The 15,219-nt window shown below is 42.6% G+C and overlaps 1 protein-coding gene across 3 annotated transcripts in view; it reads left to right on the top strand.

The window, feature by feature from the left end:
- NUP62CL (nucleoporin 62 C-terminal like) overlaps positions 1–15,219 on the top strand; it is an 18,558-nt gene extending 3,339 nt beyond the window's left edge. For 2 of the 3 annotated variants that reach the window (XM_073360749.1, XM_073360748.1), the window contains exons 4-13: positions 1,252–1,362; positions 2,247–2,372; positions 6,186–6,281; positions 7,708–7,819; positions 8,162–8,306; positions 8,775–8,824; positions 8,984–9,118; positions 9,822–9,933; positions 10,939–11,005; positions 14,998–15,219. In XM_073360749.1, the coding sequence (XP_073216850.1) occupies positions 1,252–1,362; positions 2,247–2,372; positions 6,186–6,281; positions 7,708–7,819; positions 8,162–8,306; positions 8,775–8,824; positions 8,984–9,118; positions 9,822–9,933; positions 10,939–11,005; positions 14,998–15,089 (1,046 nt within the window). In that variant the 3' untranslated portion in view covers positions 15,090–15,219. The remainder of the gene's footprint in view (positions 1–1,251; positions 1,363–2,246; positions 2,373–6,185; positions 6,282–7,707; positions 7,820–8,161; positions 8,307–8,774; positions 8,825–8,983; positions 9,119–9,821; positions 9,934–10,938; positions 11,006–14,997) is intronic. The other variant, XM_073360750.1, reaches the window with a different exon arrangement.

Raw genomic sequence — 15,219 nt, 5'->3', positions numbered from 1 at the left:
GTGCTGGTTTTCAACCTCAAAAGACTGAAAAAATTCTGCCACATCCTGAGTGTCGACAGCAAGTTGAAAAGTGGTTGCATTTGTAAAATCAGTTCTCTTTAGAAAGAAGATCTATAACAGAAGAATGAGGGGGGATTTGATAGTTGCTTTCAACTACCTGAAAGGGGGTTCCAAAGAGGATGGCTCTAGACTGTTCTCAATGGTAGCAGATGACAGAACAAGGAGTAATGGTCTCAAGTTGCAGGGGGGGTGGAGGTTTAGATTGGATATTAGGAAAAACTTTTTCACTATGAGGGCGGTGAAACACTGGAATGCGTTACCTAGGGAGGTGGTAGAATCTCCTTCCTTAGAGGTTTTTAAGGTCAGGCTTGACAAAGCCCTGGCTGGGATGATTTAACTGGGAATTGGCCCTGCTTCGAGCAGGGGGTTGGACTAGATGACCTTCTGGGGTCCCTTCCAACCCTGATAATCTATGATTCTATGTGGGCATTTATAGTCAGTTGCTCAGTGGACTGTGTGCCGGGGTTTGAAGCCACCACTGTACTTCCCAGGCCATTAAGGGTACGTCTTCACTACCCACCGGCTCAGCGGGTAGTGATCAATCTATCGGGGATCGATTTATCGTGTCTCGTCTAGATGCGATAAATCGATCCCCGAATCGATGCCTGTTTTCCACCTTGGCAGGAGGAGTAAGCAGAGTCAATGGGGGAGCCGCCGCGGTTGACCTGCCGCCGTGAGGACGGCCAGGTAACTCAAACTAAGATACTTTGATTTCCGCTACGCGAATAGCGTAGCGGAAGTTGCGTATCTTAGTTCGACCTCCACCCCCCCACAGTGTAGCCTAGGCCCAAGAATAGTTCCAGTACCTCGGACAGGGACAAAGTAGAAGTAGCAAAAAGTCAAATTTGACACATCAGCACAAAGTTACAGTGATGGTCTTTTAGCTATTAAAAAGTGGGGTAAAGTCTATAGCCTGGGTGGGTGATGGTCAGCTGCAGTTAGTCTGCATTAGAGCAAATCCTAAAAGTTGTTATGGACAGAATGTATTAGATCTAGTGAATCCCTTTGACAGTGCTGGATCTAGGTCTGTCAGAGAGAGATCAATATTAACCTGATAATAGATACTCTTAGCTCTACTTATAGGATATTGTGGGGTTTTTTTCAGTCTCTCTCCGCAATTGCGGGTATTTTAGAGTGTCTGCTTGAGAACTGTTTGCTCTTGTTTCATTCTTTTTATATTTCTTAATCCAGGTTTAAATTTTGGAGTAGTGGCCTCAACAGCAGCCACCTCTGCACCCACAGGAACATTGACAGCTACTACCATCCAGGGACCTAGTTTATCATTTGGAGCCAAACTTGGAGGTAGGTGGTGACTGGGGCATAGTGACTGAAAGATGAGTCAGGGTGAAGGGGGTCTGACTACCCTTCTTGAAGTAGTTCTGTTTATTGGGGTGTGGAGAACAGATCAAAATAGGAGTGGAGTGGACACATTATACTTTGTCTTACAGTGAATTTGCTCCTTGGTAAGCACCCTTCTGTAAGTTCTCTAAGCACCTTATTTTACTGTACAGCTCAATTTTACTTTGTACAGTTCTGCGCGTGAAAACTGTATTTCACAATTCTTTATGGGGTAAAATTAAACAGAAAGAGAAGTTTAAAGGTGATGGGGAGGGGGGGAAGAGATACTTTAAAATTAAACTTGAAAAGGTATGTAGTACTGATGAGGCATAATACAGGAAAACTGTTTTAGAAAACAGAAGCTGCAGAGGAGAAGACTCTTGCATCAATAGAAGATTAGTGTAGATCAAGGATTCTCAAACTTCATTTTACTGTGACCCCTTTCTGACAACAAAAATTACTACATGAACCTAGGCAGGGTGGGGGGGGACTGAAGCCTGCGCCCCGGGCCGGGGGGGGCAAAGCCCAAGGGTTTCAGTCCCAGGCCAGGGGGCCTGTAACCTGAGCCCTGCCACCCAGGGCTGAAGCCCTCAGGCTTCAGCTCCAGGTGGTAGGGCTTGGGCTTCAGCCCTGGGCCCCAGCAAGTCTAACTCCAGCCCTGGCAACGCCATTAAAATGGCATCACAACCCACTTTGGGGTCATGACCCGCAGTTTGAGAACCGCTGGTGTAGATGAATGGAGAAAAGGTGTGTCAAAAGGTCCCATTCTCTGCTTTGTTCATTCTGAGTATGTATTGAAGCTTCAGAGAAGGATATGTTTATATGGGTTTTGGCTTTTTCTGTTCTAGGCTTGACAGCAACATCCACAGCTCCTACCACCACAGCTTCCCTTCTTGGTTCATCTGGGCCTACTTTGTTTGCATCCATAGCAAGTTCTTCAGCGCCAAACTCCTCTGCCACCACAGGCCTCTCACGTAAGTCACAGAACATGTATCAGACAGTTTTCCTCACAGTCTGTCCTCGTATTGGCAAGTAGATGGTTAAGGAGTAGGTTGGCAGGCTCTGTTTGTGGTGATGGTGCTTTTTCACTAAAACGGAGGAATCGTGATAAGGCACAACTACAGTTATTTTGGTCTTTGATAGTGTCAGCTTGTCTTTGTTTGCTTCAGGGCAGAAATCTTGTCAGTGATGTATCCTGTTCATTGCATAGAAACTTTTGTCCAGAACATAATGCATGTGAGAAGAGTGGCAATTTTAACTAACTCTGATTTTTTTTTTTTTGTCTACCGTCCTGACATTGTCATCACAGCTGAACATGCCAGTGACTATGATTACGCATGTTAAACTCAGGCCTGATCTATGCTACAGAGTTAGGCTGACATACGGCCACTTACGTAGACACTCACAGTTAGGTCAATGTTGCTCCTGCTGATCTAAGTCACTCACTAGGCTGACTTAATAACTCCACCTCCCCGAGACAGCAGGAGGGGAGTGTGGACCTGAAAAATGTAATTTAATTACTACAGTGACTGTACAGCAATGTAACTTAAGTCAACTTAATTTTGTAAAAAGAAAAGGAGTACTTGTGGCACCTTAGAGACTAACCAATTTATTAGAGCATAAGCTTTCGTGAGCTACAGCTCACTTCCTCAGATGCATATCGTGGAAACTGCAGCAGGCTTTATATATACACAGAGAATATGAAACAATACCTCCTCCCACCCCACTGTCCTGCTGGTAATAGCTTATCTAAAGTGATCATCAGGTGGGCCATTTCCAGCACAAATCCAGGTTTTCTCACCCTCCACCCCCCCACACAAATTCACTCTCCTGCTGGTGATAGCCTGTTTCCTCTTGTTTTTCCCTACCCCCCCCCCCCCCCCCCCCAGATGTTCTGGTTTAACTTGGATTTAAACTTGAAGAGTGGTCAGTTTGGATGAGCTATTACCAGCAGGAGAGTGAGTTTGTGTGTGTATGGGGGGGGGGGGGGATGTGAGAAAACCTGTATTTGTGCAGGAAATAGCCCAACTTGATTGTCATGCACATTGTGTAAAGAGTTGTCACTTTGGATGGGCTATCACCAGCAGGAGAGTGAATTTGTGTGGGGGGGTGGAGGGTGAGAAAACCTGGATTTGTGCTGGAAATGGCCCACCTGATGATCACTTTAGATAAGCTATTACCAGCAGGACAGTGGGGTGGGAGGAGGTATTGTTTCATATTCTCTGTGTATATATAAAGCCTGCTGCAGTTTCCACGATATGCATCTGAGGAAGTGAGCTGTAGCTCACGAAAGCTTATGCTCTAATAAATTGGTTAGTCTCTAAGGTGCCACAAGTACTCCTTTTCTTTTTGCGAATACAGACTAACACGGCTGTTACTCTGAAACCTTAATTTTGTAATGTAGTTTTCCCTCCCTGTGTTGCTATCTTTGAGATAGTGTTTATGATGGTCATGTCTTCACATTCTATTTTCAAGTGAGGTGCTGGTTTGGGGAAGGGTGTATGTGAATATTCGGTTGTTTTAATATGCTGCATATCTCAGTAATTCCTTTGTGGTAGGAGATGTGCCAGTTACTGTCAGTTACTTCATACCAGGAAATACTAACACCCTTCTGCCCACTTTAGGGTAGTTAATCTCACCCTGTGTCCAACTGCTCTCTCACTTTGCAAGCCTATAAATGTGTTAACAGTCATAGTCAACAACAGGGAAACAAACGTGACTAAAGAATTTTACCACAAGGGTTGATTTCTGCTGTTAATATAGCTATTTGTGTAGAAAAACGCCACTTTGCACCTAGCCAGAGAGAGGTTTTAAAAGTCCTTTGGAGAAGTGAAAATGTAGGTTTATTGCACTACAGTCTTTTTGGCGACTGGAGAATATCTTTTTTGATTGCTCACCTGTAACTTTTAGTAGCTTATGTATTTGCTGTATGAATAATTTACCAGATTTTCTCTGAGTTCTTGATGTAAAACATAGAGTCACAGAAATGTAGGACTGGAAGGGACCTCAATAGGTCATCTAGTCTAGTCCCCTGCACTGTGGCAGGACTAAGTATTAGACCATCCCGAACAGGTGTTTGTCTAACCTGTTCTTAAAAACCTCTAATAACAGAGATTCCACAGCTTCCCTAGGTAATTTTGTTTCAGTGCTTAACTACCTTTAAAATTAGGAAGTTTTCCATAATATCTAACCCAAATCTCCCTTGCTGCAATTTAAGCCCAGTACTTCTTGTCCTGTCCTCAGTGATTAAGGAGCAAAATTTATCACCCTCCTCTTTATAACAGTCTTTTATGCACTTGAATACTGTTATCCTGTCCCCTCTGCTCTTTTCAAGACTAAACAAACTCTTTTTTTTTTTTTCAGTCTTTCCCCCTAGTTCATATTTTCAAGACCTTTAGTCAGTTTTGTTGCTCTCCTCTTCACTTTCTCCAATTTATCCACACCTTTCCTGAAGTGCGATGCCGAGAACTGGACACAGTACTCCAGCTTAGGCCTTACTAGTGTTGAGTAGAGTAGAGGAATTACTGCTGGTGTCTTGCTTACAACGCTCCTGATAATACATCCCAGAATGATGTTTGATTTTTTTGTAACACTAAGATACAGAAGCTTCAGGATAAGGTTGTTCTTGGTCTAATCAGCTGTGACTTAAGCTCTCCAGATTGCTCACTTTCTTTGCCCCTACCCTTGCAAAGAGGCTTGAGGAGGGCTTTTGGCTTGATAACGACAATCAGGTGTCCTCTCCTTTTTTAGATAAAGGCCTGGGTTTTGGCTGCACTGTTTGTGGAGGTTTTTTCCCCTCCCTTTTTCTTTTTTTTCCATAGATGACACTTTCTTTACTCTTTGGACCAGAGTAATTTTGTTGTTTTTTATATTATTCAGCTGTTTCGGGTGTTAGGACATGAAAGCAGAAGGTTGGGTCCATCAGTAAATACATATGCTATGTAACTTCAGGATCACCTTCATTTTTTGTCTGAGAGAAACCATGTAATTTACCAGAGAGAGCATGCAAAACTGGGCCACCTGAAGTAAGAAATAGCTGCTCACTTGCATTAGAAGAAACCAGGCAGTATTTTGAGATCTTTAGGCTGTGTTCATAGGAACATAGCCTAGCCAGATCACTCCAACCAAATTACATTACATGTTGTAAAAACTCGCTGAGTATGGAGTCAATCATGCACCTCGTGGGGACCAAACTTGTCCCTGGTGTAACTCCATTGAAGTTAGTGGAGTTCTACCAGAAATGAATTTGGCTTACTGCCTTCATTCTGCTTACGATTTGGCTGCTCTTTTCCAAAGTGTCTCTCTGTGGGGCTTAGTAAATTTGACAAGAGAGTCTTCTGAGTTTCGCCATATCCAGGTTGCTGTATTTGATACAGTGGATTGTTTCCATAATGAGTTACTCTCAATCCTTACTCTCATTTAGCCTCTGAGAACTTATCCTTCCGGATTGTGTTCCCAACCTGTCTTGAGCCTGGTGTTTGGGTCCTATTGCCTGTTCTAGCAGTTTGTACTTGTTGAATGTTGCATGTTTCAAATTATCCAAATATAATAGTAGCTTTGCAGCTGAATTGAGAAGAACTCTTAAAACAGCTGTGAGGCCTTCTGCATGTATTCATGGTTTCAATCTGCCATTCTTCACCTAGATGCCTGGATGTTCCCTCAGCCTACATAGTTATTGGTTCATTGCTTGTACAGATAAAATAGGGACCAGGGCACAGTAACTTTCTAAAGGGGATCCTTGTGCAGTGGGATGCAGTGGAAGCTGTTTCATTCTCTTCTGTTTACAGTTGGTGGCACCTCAACTGCAGCAACCAGTCTGGGTACTCTTGGATTTGGATTAAAGGTCCCTGGAACAACAACTGCTGCAACCATCACTACCACCAGTAAGGACTAGATTCTGAAAAGAATGAGAATGGTCATGCTGATAACACTATTGTATAGTCCCATGGTTCTCATTCTCTTTCTGCCCAGGATCTGAAAACCATCCACTGTTTTGTGTTATGATACATCTAGTCCCACAATTCTTTGTGGTCATTGTGGACTTGTGTTCACAGCAAGAAACCACAGGTGGTCTTGGCTGGGGGCTGTTGGAATTTGGCAGTTTGGTTTACAGGGTTGGTGAGGGGCTGCTGTTACTGGGGTAGCATCTCCCTCTCCAGCCACCAGCCTTCCTACACAGCAGGCATAGCATTGCTTCAAGAGGCTGTGGATCTAGCTGAACATTGTGTAGGGATAGAGGGGAGGGAGAAATAGGAAGGATTAGGGAGCTGCAGTAGGATTAGTTGGGGTGATAGAATAGAAAGGGAGCATCTAGCTTCTTCCGTGCCCTGGATCCTAGAGAATGCAGAATTTTGAAGCCTTTTCCCCACTTCCATCAACCAGTGGGTTGTTCGCACTTCTGAGTTGCACCCGACTGGTTGAGAAGTCCTTGTCTAGACTTAATAATAAAACAGTACCAAGATCCAGGACCCAGCATCCTGTTCCTGACTCTGACAGTCAGTTGCTCTGTGATCCTTGCCTGTCTATGTCTTAGCTTTCCTTTTTGTAAAATAGTAGTATTGCCCAACAAGCATTGAGGCTTGTTTCCTTAAGGTTCATAAAGAGCTTTGACGTCCTGGAACAGAAGGTGCAGTGTAACTGTCAAGTTTTATTAACAGATGTTCATCAGCATCATAAAAACATTTTTTTTGTTCACCAGCTCTGCTTATAAGAAGTCCAGTTCCAAAAGAAGAGTGGTGATGCAGCTCACAAATTGCATGCGTTGGCAGAGCTATGTGTAGATCCAGTATCATAGTAGTTGGGGTCCTGCAGAACTGGGTTGAGAGAAATGTGTGCAAAGTTTGCATTGTATCTTTCTCAATATTACCTGGTTAAATACATGCTTTCAGTCCCTCATTTTAATAGAGCCACTTGGGTTGGAAGGGAACTTGGGGATCTTCAGTCCATCCCTGTCCATTGTAGCAATATTGATTTATTTATTATCAATCTTCTCTCTATATCTATATAATTTGAAAACTAAGAGAAATAAGACATCAGCTGCTGCTTATACAGGATAGAGCTTTCTAAAGATCTCCTAACACCTTACAAAGCGTTATCTACATCTTACAAATGGAGAAACTTGAAGTGGCTAATCTAGATCACACAGTCAAGGTCATTTGCGAATAGAACTCATGTCTCCTAATTCCCAATCTTGCGTCCAATCTGCTAAATCACAGCTGACCTCTCCTCCGACTTCTCCTCCGACCTCTCCTCCTCTGTATTCATTCCTCTCCTTTTATGTGTGGTGTGACACTAAATCTTCCCTTGCAGGCACTTCTTCTGCCCCTAGCACAGGCTTTGCCTTGAATCTTAAACCACTGACCACCACTGGTACCATTGGTGCTGTGACTTCTACTGCTACTATAGCCGCCACAACAACCAGGTGAGTCCTTTCAGCCAATTGAGTTACTGCCAAGTGTCCTAGTTCAGGGTCTGAGTACTGAGAGTGAGTACTCAAATTCATGATGTAGTCAGTTTGTTGGATTTTGGGTGGAGGAATCAGAATAGGCTACTCCAGACAAAGAGTCTGTGGTGGGATTGGAATGCAGCAGTACAGTGAGTATCCTAGATATACTATATCCTGGCAGGGATGTTCTGTTGGGGTCTATTTATAATTCAGTGGTATTGTGGTTTACGCTAACTGTGCTGTCAGCTTTATATCTTGTCATTTTTGAGCTTGTATTCATTCTAATGCTTAATGCTTTCTCAACTTCCCGAACCCCAGTGCTCCCCCAGTGATGACTTATGCTCAGCTGGAGAGTCTGATTAATAAGTGGAGCCTAGAACTGGAGGACCAGGAGAAACATTTTCTTCATCAGGCTACCCAGGTCAATGCCTGGGATCGGACACTGATTGAGAATGGAGAGAAGGTGAGATGGCATGCCTTATCAACCTGCTTTTCACATAGGGCCAGATTTTTAAAGGTATTTGGGTGCCGAAAGATGCAAATAGCCACCCAGTGGGATTTTCAAAAGCACCTAGACACCAAACTCCCATTGGTGGGTTTTTGGGGGGAGGAGGAAATCCCTCTAGGCACCTATCTGCTGCTTATACAGCTTTACAAATCTGGCCCAGCATGATTAAGAGTTGCACAGATAAGATGAGAAATCTTAGACCAGCCTGTTTCTAGGAGTTGGCTTTTGTGGCCATAACTCCAGTGCTAAATCTAAAATGTTCTTTATAAATATTTATACCACTATTTCCTCTTTCTAGTACACAATTTTCATGGTGTTTTTCTCAATCCCACCCCTTTCCATCTACCCCTACATCCTGACAAATGATTTCTGAATTCTATTACTACAGTCTGTTAAATGCTGTGTGTTCCTGTCTGGTTTTAGATTACTTCGTTACACAGAGAAGTGGAGAAAGTGAAGCTGGATCAGAAGAGGTAAGAGAGACTGAGTGCTTTAGTGAGTTGTTTTATTTTCCTGGGATAGTGTTCTTTCCATCTCCTTGCAGCCTTCTGATGATGAAGAGTTTATACACCATATATAACTCTCCCCTAAGTTGCTTTCAGTAGCACACTTGTTCATTTGCCTTTTTGCAGGTTGGATCAGGAACTTGATTTCATCCTGTCACAACAGAAGGAGCTGGAAGATTTGCTGATTCCTCTGGAGGAGTCTGTAAAGGAACAGAGTGGGACTATCTACTTGCAGCACGCAGATGAGGAGCGGGAGCGAACGTACGGAAGTGACCCTGGTTAAGCACATGATAGGGCAGAACTAATGTAGTAACATTTGCAAACAGGGAGAATTAAACTTGGACTACAGGGCATTCTACGGGGTTGCTATAGGATGAGGAAACTAGTAACAGCTTTTTGTGGAACATAGTCTTCCCAGTGGCTTACATTTCCCATATTGGAAGTGGGGATAGAGGAATGGGGAAGTAGAGCTGTCAATATTATTATTTTATTAGGTAGCATCAACGGAGTTCTTTTGAGGGATGTGGACTTAACTAGCTATTTGAGGGCAGTCTATTAATGATCTCTCTAATACTACTGAAAGTGAAGTCCCATGGATGCTGATTAGAGCCAGGGAAGCACTGTGTGTGATTATTCAAGTCATGCAAGCATTTTAGGGCAAGGACTGGTGAATTCTAGTAAGGCGACCAGAGAGGGCGTCTGACTTGCCCAAGAGATGTCTTGCAGGATCTGGACCAGTTGGTTTGTTTTATTCCTCTGGCAGGGTGTGAGGAGAATATCCTCTTGAATCTTAAATGTCAAAGAGCACTGAAGACATCTCTGCTCCCAGTGTCCTCACAGGTCTCTCCTATGAAAGAATGTTGGTGTTGCCTAGTTTGTGTGGCAAAACATTCCTCCCAGTGTACCTGGTATATCTGTTTGATTTGAAACACTCTGATCACATCTTCTCTTATGTTCTTTGCAGCTATAAATTGGCTGAAAACATAGATGCCCAGTTGAAGCGTATGGCACAGGATCTCAAAGACATCATCGAGCACCTAAACACATCTGGGGGCCCTGCCGATACCAGTGACCCAGTGAGTATGAGCCCAGTACTCTTGTGAACATGGTAAAAATCTCTTATAGGCTATTTTAACTTGTGTAGCTCTCAATACTCTTCGTCGTTTGTATTTTCAGGATTTGAAGAGGATTTTACAGCTTTTACTCCGTTTTTTTTTCTGTTGGCCAAACTCCTGTTCCAGCACAAGCCAATGTGGCTTCCTTATGCTTCCTCTAGGGTCACATGAACATTATAAATGCTGCCAGCAGAGAGATTGCAAAACCTCCCCACACAATCACTCACCTGTTGTATTTATCTTTTATATAAATATATTTTTGAAGTCTGGAAGATATTTTCCACCATATTGTAGACTTTTGCAGACCTATCAGATTTTGGGTGTGAACTTTGGATAGTCCTGTGTGCACCACTCAGTTGCCCTAGGGACAACAGGCCATCTCTTGCTTGGGTTTAGGACCAAATACTATTTGTTAGTGTGGCTGCAATCCTGCTTACTATTATGCTGCTTGCATATTCCTTGTGATGGATCAAAGTTCTCCTCCGTCCCATGTACATCTGACATTATTTCCATCTGTTGTACTTTTCATCTTCTAATTCAGACCTGCATTCTCATCTTTCTCCTTCATATCAACTTGATTTTAATCTCCATCATAGTTTTTGCCTGTAGGCTTGTCAGTGGAGAACTTCCCAGCCTCTTCTACACCACCCTGAGAGTAAACCTTTTACGGGTATGATGTATCTGACCTCTATTAGCTTAAGAAAGCCCAGGCCACAAGGATATTTTCCAAACCAGAGGTCCCTCATACAGCTGTACTATGTGCTACTTCTGTACCAGCTTCACCTGGGTGAAGTGACTGATAGACTTGCTAAATGTATGGAGTATTTAGTTAGCCCTGACTGCTACAGCAAGCCCCGAGGACCAGGATAGACTGGTGTCTAACTGGTATTTCTCTTACTGTTGTTCATTTCCACGTGTTACAACACAATAACTCACACCTAAAATCTTGCATCTATTTCTCTCCAGCTCCAGCAGATCTGTAAAATTTTGAATGCACACATGGATTCACTGCAGTGGATTGACCAGAACTCTGGTAAGAACCTTAATGAAGCCTTTTTTTAAGTAAAAAAAAACAGACTGGCCAAAATGTCAGGTCTGAACTGCACTTAGGAAGGAAGATTGGATATCTTGAAGGAGAAGGGGAAGTGTAATCTCTTACTGGTCTCTCTGTTCAGTGCTTAGTGGAGGGACTGAATTTTGAGAGATCAGCTAGATAGTGATTGGTGCTGGTAGTGAACTGTGCAAAACAATCACTTGTTATGAAGTTTAAAATACTAAGTCCAGTTCTGGTGTGTGTGTGTTTCTTGACCATAGATCACTAAAGAAAGATACATGAGGCGTCTTCCCCAAGTACCTAGTCTATCATCATTTGGATTCCCCTGTCTCTTCATGCTCCATTAAAGGCCTATAGATTCAGTAGTTCCTGGATGAAGTTCCTGGACATTTGCTAAATATGTTAGGAAAATCAGTGTTCTAAAACTATCAATAGAAAATGGCTTCCCTATTGATAGTCCTGAGCATGGGCTTTTATGATATCAGTCTTTTCTTTATGGAAAATGTCTTATGAGGGTCACAAATGCCAATTTTTAAAATGCTCTGGTCACCCCCATTGGCCTTCCTACCTCAGTACCTATCCTGTGGCCCCTCTCTCTCCTGACTTTCAGCACAGGAAGATTGCTCCTTACACTATTAGCTGAGGTCAAACGTTCCTTCCCTGCAGGTGCTGCAGTAACTCCATTTTCTGAGGGACACTGCAGAAGTTGCAAAGTAACTTTGAGAAGATAATACTGAGCAGATGTTATGCTTGGTATTAGAAAGGAAGATTGCTCTCCAGGGACTAGTTCTTTTCCCACTAAAATATTGGGATGCTTCCAGGGTTTAATTGCTTTTTCTAAAGTTATTACACATAGTTTTCATGACCAGGAACCATCTGTCTCCCAGTAAAGGATCCTGAGTATTCTAGCTAGTTTGCATCTCTCCTTAACTGAACCTAATTAGCCACAAGGGGACACTGTTGAGTGATGTGGTGCTGCTCTTTCCAGGACTCAGGTACACTAGCTCTGCTGCACTCTCAACTCCTGCAAAGCTGTGAATGTTCCCAAACCCATGGTTTATATTCATCCCTGTTGAAAGTAGGCACAACTCCCTTGATTTAAATAGACTTGCGTCTCCTTATACCAGAGCTGTATTTGGCTTCCAGATTTCTAAAAGGTGTTAACTTCTCAGTACCCAGTGCTTGTCATCATGATGAGACTTGACAGCTTCTGGGATGTCGCCTGTAGCAGCAGATCTGTGGGTCCAGTTGCAGAAAGTATCTGGAAACGTTAGCCTTGTGTAAAGCAGTTGCCTGTTTCTTTTGAAGATGATTATTAAAGGGGTTGCAATTTGTTCCCTCAGTGTGAGAATTTTTCTTGTATTACAAATAGGACCCTACCAAATTCATGGTCAGTTTTGGTCAATTTCATGATCATAGAATTTTTAAAATAGTAAATTTCATTATTTCAGCTATTTAAATTTGAAATTTCATGGTGTTGTAATTGTAGGGGTCCTGACCCAAAAAGGAGGGGGGAGGGGGAGGAGGGTTTGCAAGGTTATAATGGTGTGGGGGTTGTGGTACTGCTACTCTTACTTCTGTGCTGCTGCAGCCGGTGGCTGCTTTCAGAGCTGGGCAGCTGGAGAGTGGTGACTGCTGGCCGGGATCCCAGCTTTGAAGGCAGAGCCACCGTCAGCAGCAGGGCAGAAGTAAGGATGGCATGGTATGGTATTGTACTAACCTTACTTCTACACTGCTGTTGGCGGGGCGCTGCCTTCAGAGCTGGGCACCTGGCCAACAGCTGCCGCTCTCCAGCTGGCTAGCTCTGAAGGCAGTGCAGAAATAAGGGTGGCAATACCACGATTCCCCCCTAAAATAACCTTGTGATCCCCCTGCAACTCCCTTTTGGGTCAGGACTCCCAATTTGAGACACTCTGGTCTCCCCCGTGACATCTGTATAGTATACGGTAAAAGCACACAAGACCAGATTTTACAGTCCGTGACGTGTTTTTCATGGCTGAATTTGGTAGGGTCCTAATTGTAAATCATGGCTATTCAGCCAGTTAATTAAATCACTAGATGAATTGAATGGTCCAATATCTATTTTTAGGGAATATGTAAGTTTCAAAGAGGAACCTGTCAACTTTAGTATGATAGGACTAGTCCCTTATGCAAGGGTTGGAGCAGTTGATGTTACAAAATGTACTTTTTTCCCGAAATGATTCATGTGCTTCCTTTGTTCCCTTGGGGTGTTTAGCAAATATAAGAGTTCCTGTTCTTATGTACACTTCCCCATCATGTGTCCCCTTCTGCATCAGCCAGAATGGCTTTTCCCATTGGCAGGACTGGGAGAAGTGGAGCTTCTAAGATTATATTTTTCTTGATTTTAAAAATGTAAAACATAGAGATTGTTCACAAGTTTCTAAATCCCATTCCCTTAAAACACCTTTAGAGCCACTTCATAAAAGCAAAGGAGCTCTTCTAGATAATAGTTACATCTGTTATTTTGTCTGAGGGGTTTCTTAAGACTTCTGTAACTTTAACATTTGCATCCAGAGAGCTGTATTAGCCTAGTAAATGTGTGGGTTTTTTAAAATATGGAACAGGCACCTACTAGATTCCAAACTCTCACATTGGTAAGATCTGTAAACACACCTTAGGCTAATCTGCTTCCTATTTCCAATGAGTCTGCTCCTTCTCGGCCCACCATAGCACCTTAAAATGACAAGAGCTTAGCTGGCGGAACACGGGTATAGTCTAGAAAATCTTAAGTCTCCCCTCTTGCCAAAATAACTCCATGGAATTTTACTTTCTTCCTGTTTCTCTTATTAAATGTTTGAGGGTTACCAAAGCTGACTGGACACTGGTGAGAGCTCTGCTTTGTAATGGGACTATTAAGTTTTGAGATGCATATATTTGTAGCTGATGGTGGGGCTAAAACTCACTGTACACAGAGTGCCCTGCATAATATGGAGCTTTGAAAAGGGTATTTAAATTTGCTGAGTTATTTGTTCTTGAAAATGTGGGCTATTGCATGTGTTTTAACACTTCTAATACACGTTAACTGCAAAGGGAAAGCTTGTTTGTCCAGGAGAGGGGTTTCCTGGAGTCTGACTTAAGATTGGAATTAACTCCTGCAAACTCGAAGTACTAACACAAAACATGCTGCTTTCTATTCCAAGTGCAAAATGCATTTCAACCTGCCTTCATTAACAAAAACACATAGAGTATCTTACATTCATTAAAATGTGTATATAATAAACCCATATATAATTTTCCCTTTAAGAAGAAAGAAAACATCCCAAATGCTAGTCAGGTCACTTAATGTGCTCCTGGAAGACTCTCTGATATCCCATGTTAGATGTATTACAAAAACTTAAATGGACTAGAATGTCTCTGTAATACAGACCCATAGTGCAGCTTTATGATAAAGATTGGTGAAATGATTCTGGAGGAGTCACTTACAGGCTTTCAGAAAGAGTAGGCTTTTTCAGTGCAGTGCCTACAGCATACAGAACTATTACAGTAATTTTACAGACAATAATTGACAATGAATTATAGGTCATGAAGAGGGCAGAGTGGCTTGTGTGTGTGTGATTTGCATATTTCCAAAATATGGAGCCTGTTCCAACTACTCTTGTTCAGCAAGTGTTTAGTTTCTAACTTTGTAAAACTTTTGTTGAAAATGTAAATGAAATAACATAAATTAATCAGTAAGGAAGATTGATGTGATGTCTAAAATGTCCTCTTGGGCTCGTCCACTTGTTTCTGGGTGTTGCTGGAGTTTCTCCAATCAAAGCCATCCAATGAGCCTTTTGTAGTTCAGCAGTGTCTTGTGTTGGGTTTTTCTCTCCCCTTCTGTTCCCAAACCTATCTTAATCATTGATCTTTACTCTTTCTGAGACACTCCTCTCTCCTCCAGACCTGTACTGCCTAGGGCTGTCTCTTATGATCCTCATGTGTGTATTATGTTTTTCCCCCTCTTCCCACAGCCCTGCTGCAGAGGAAAGTGGAGGAGGTGACGAAGGTTTGTGAGAGCCGTCGAAAGGAACAGGAACGCAGTTTTCGGATCACATTTGATTGAGTGATCCAAGAAATATCTACTGCTGTAATATTCACCTGATAGCCATTATGTAAAAACTTAGGAAAAATAGAGTAAAAATTGTGATATCACGTTGTTTTTTTGTTTCAATAAAATGCTTTTTCATGCCAAA

Source organism: Lepidochelys kempii, chromosome 9 (genome assembly GCF_965140265.1).
Source record: "Lepidochelys kempii isolate rLepKem1 chromosome 9, rLepKem1.hap2, whole genome shotgun sequence".
Lineage (NCBI taxonomy): Eukaryota > Metazoa > Chordata > Testudines > Cheloniidae > Lepidochelys > Lepidochelys kempii.
The sequence above is the reverse complement of the archived record's forward strand: the minus strand, read 5'-3'. Positions and strand labels throughout refer to the sequence as shown.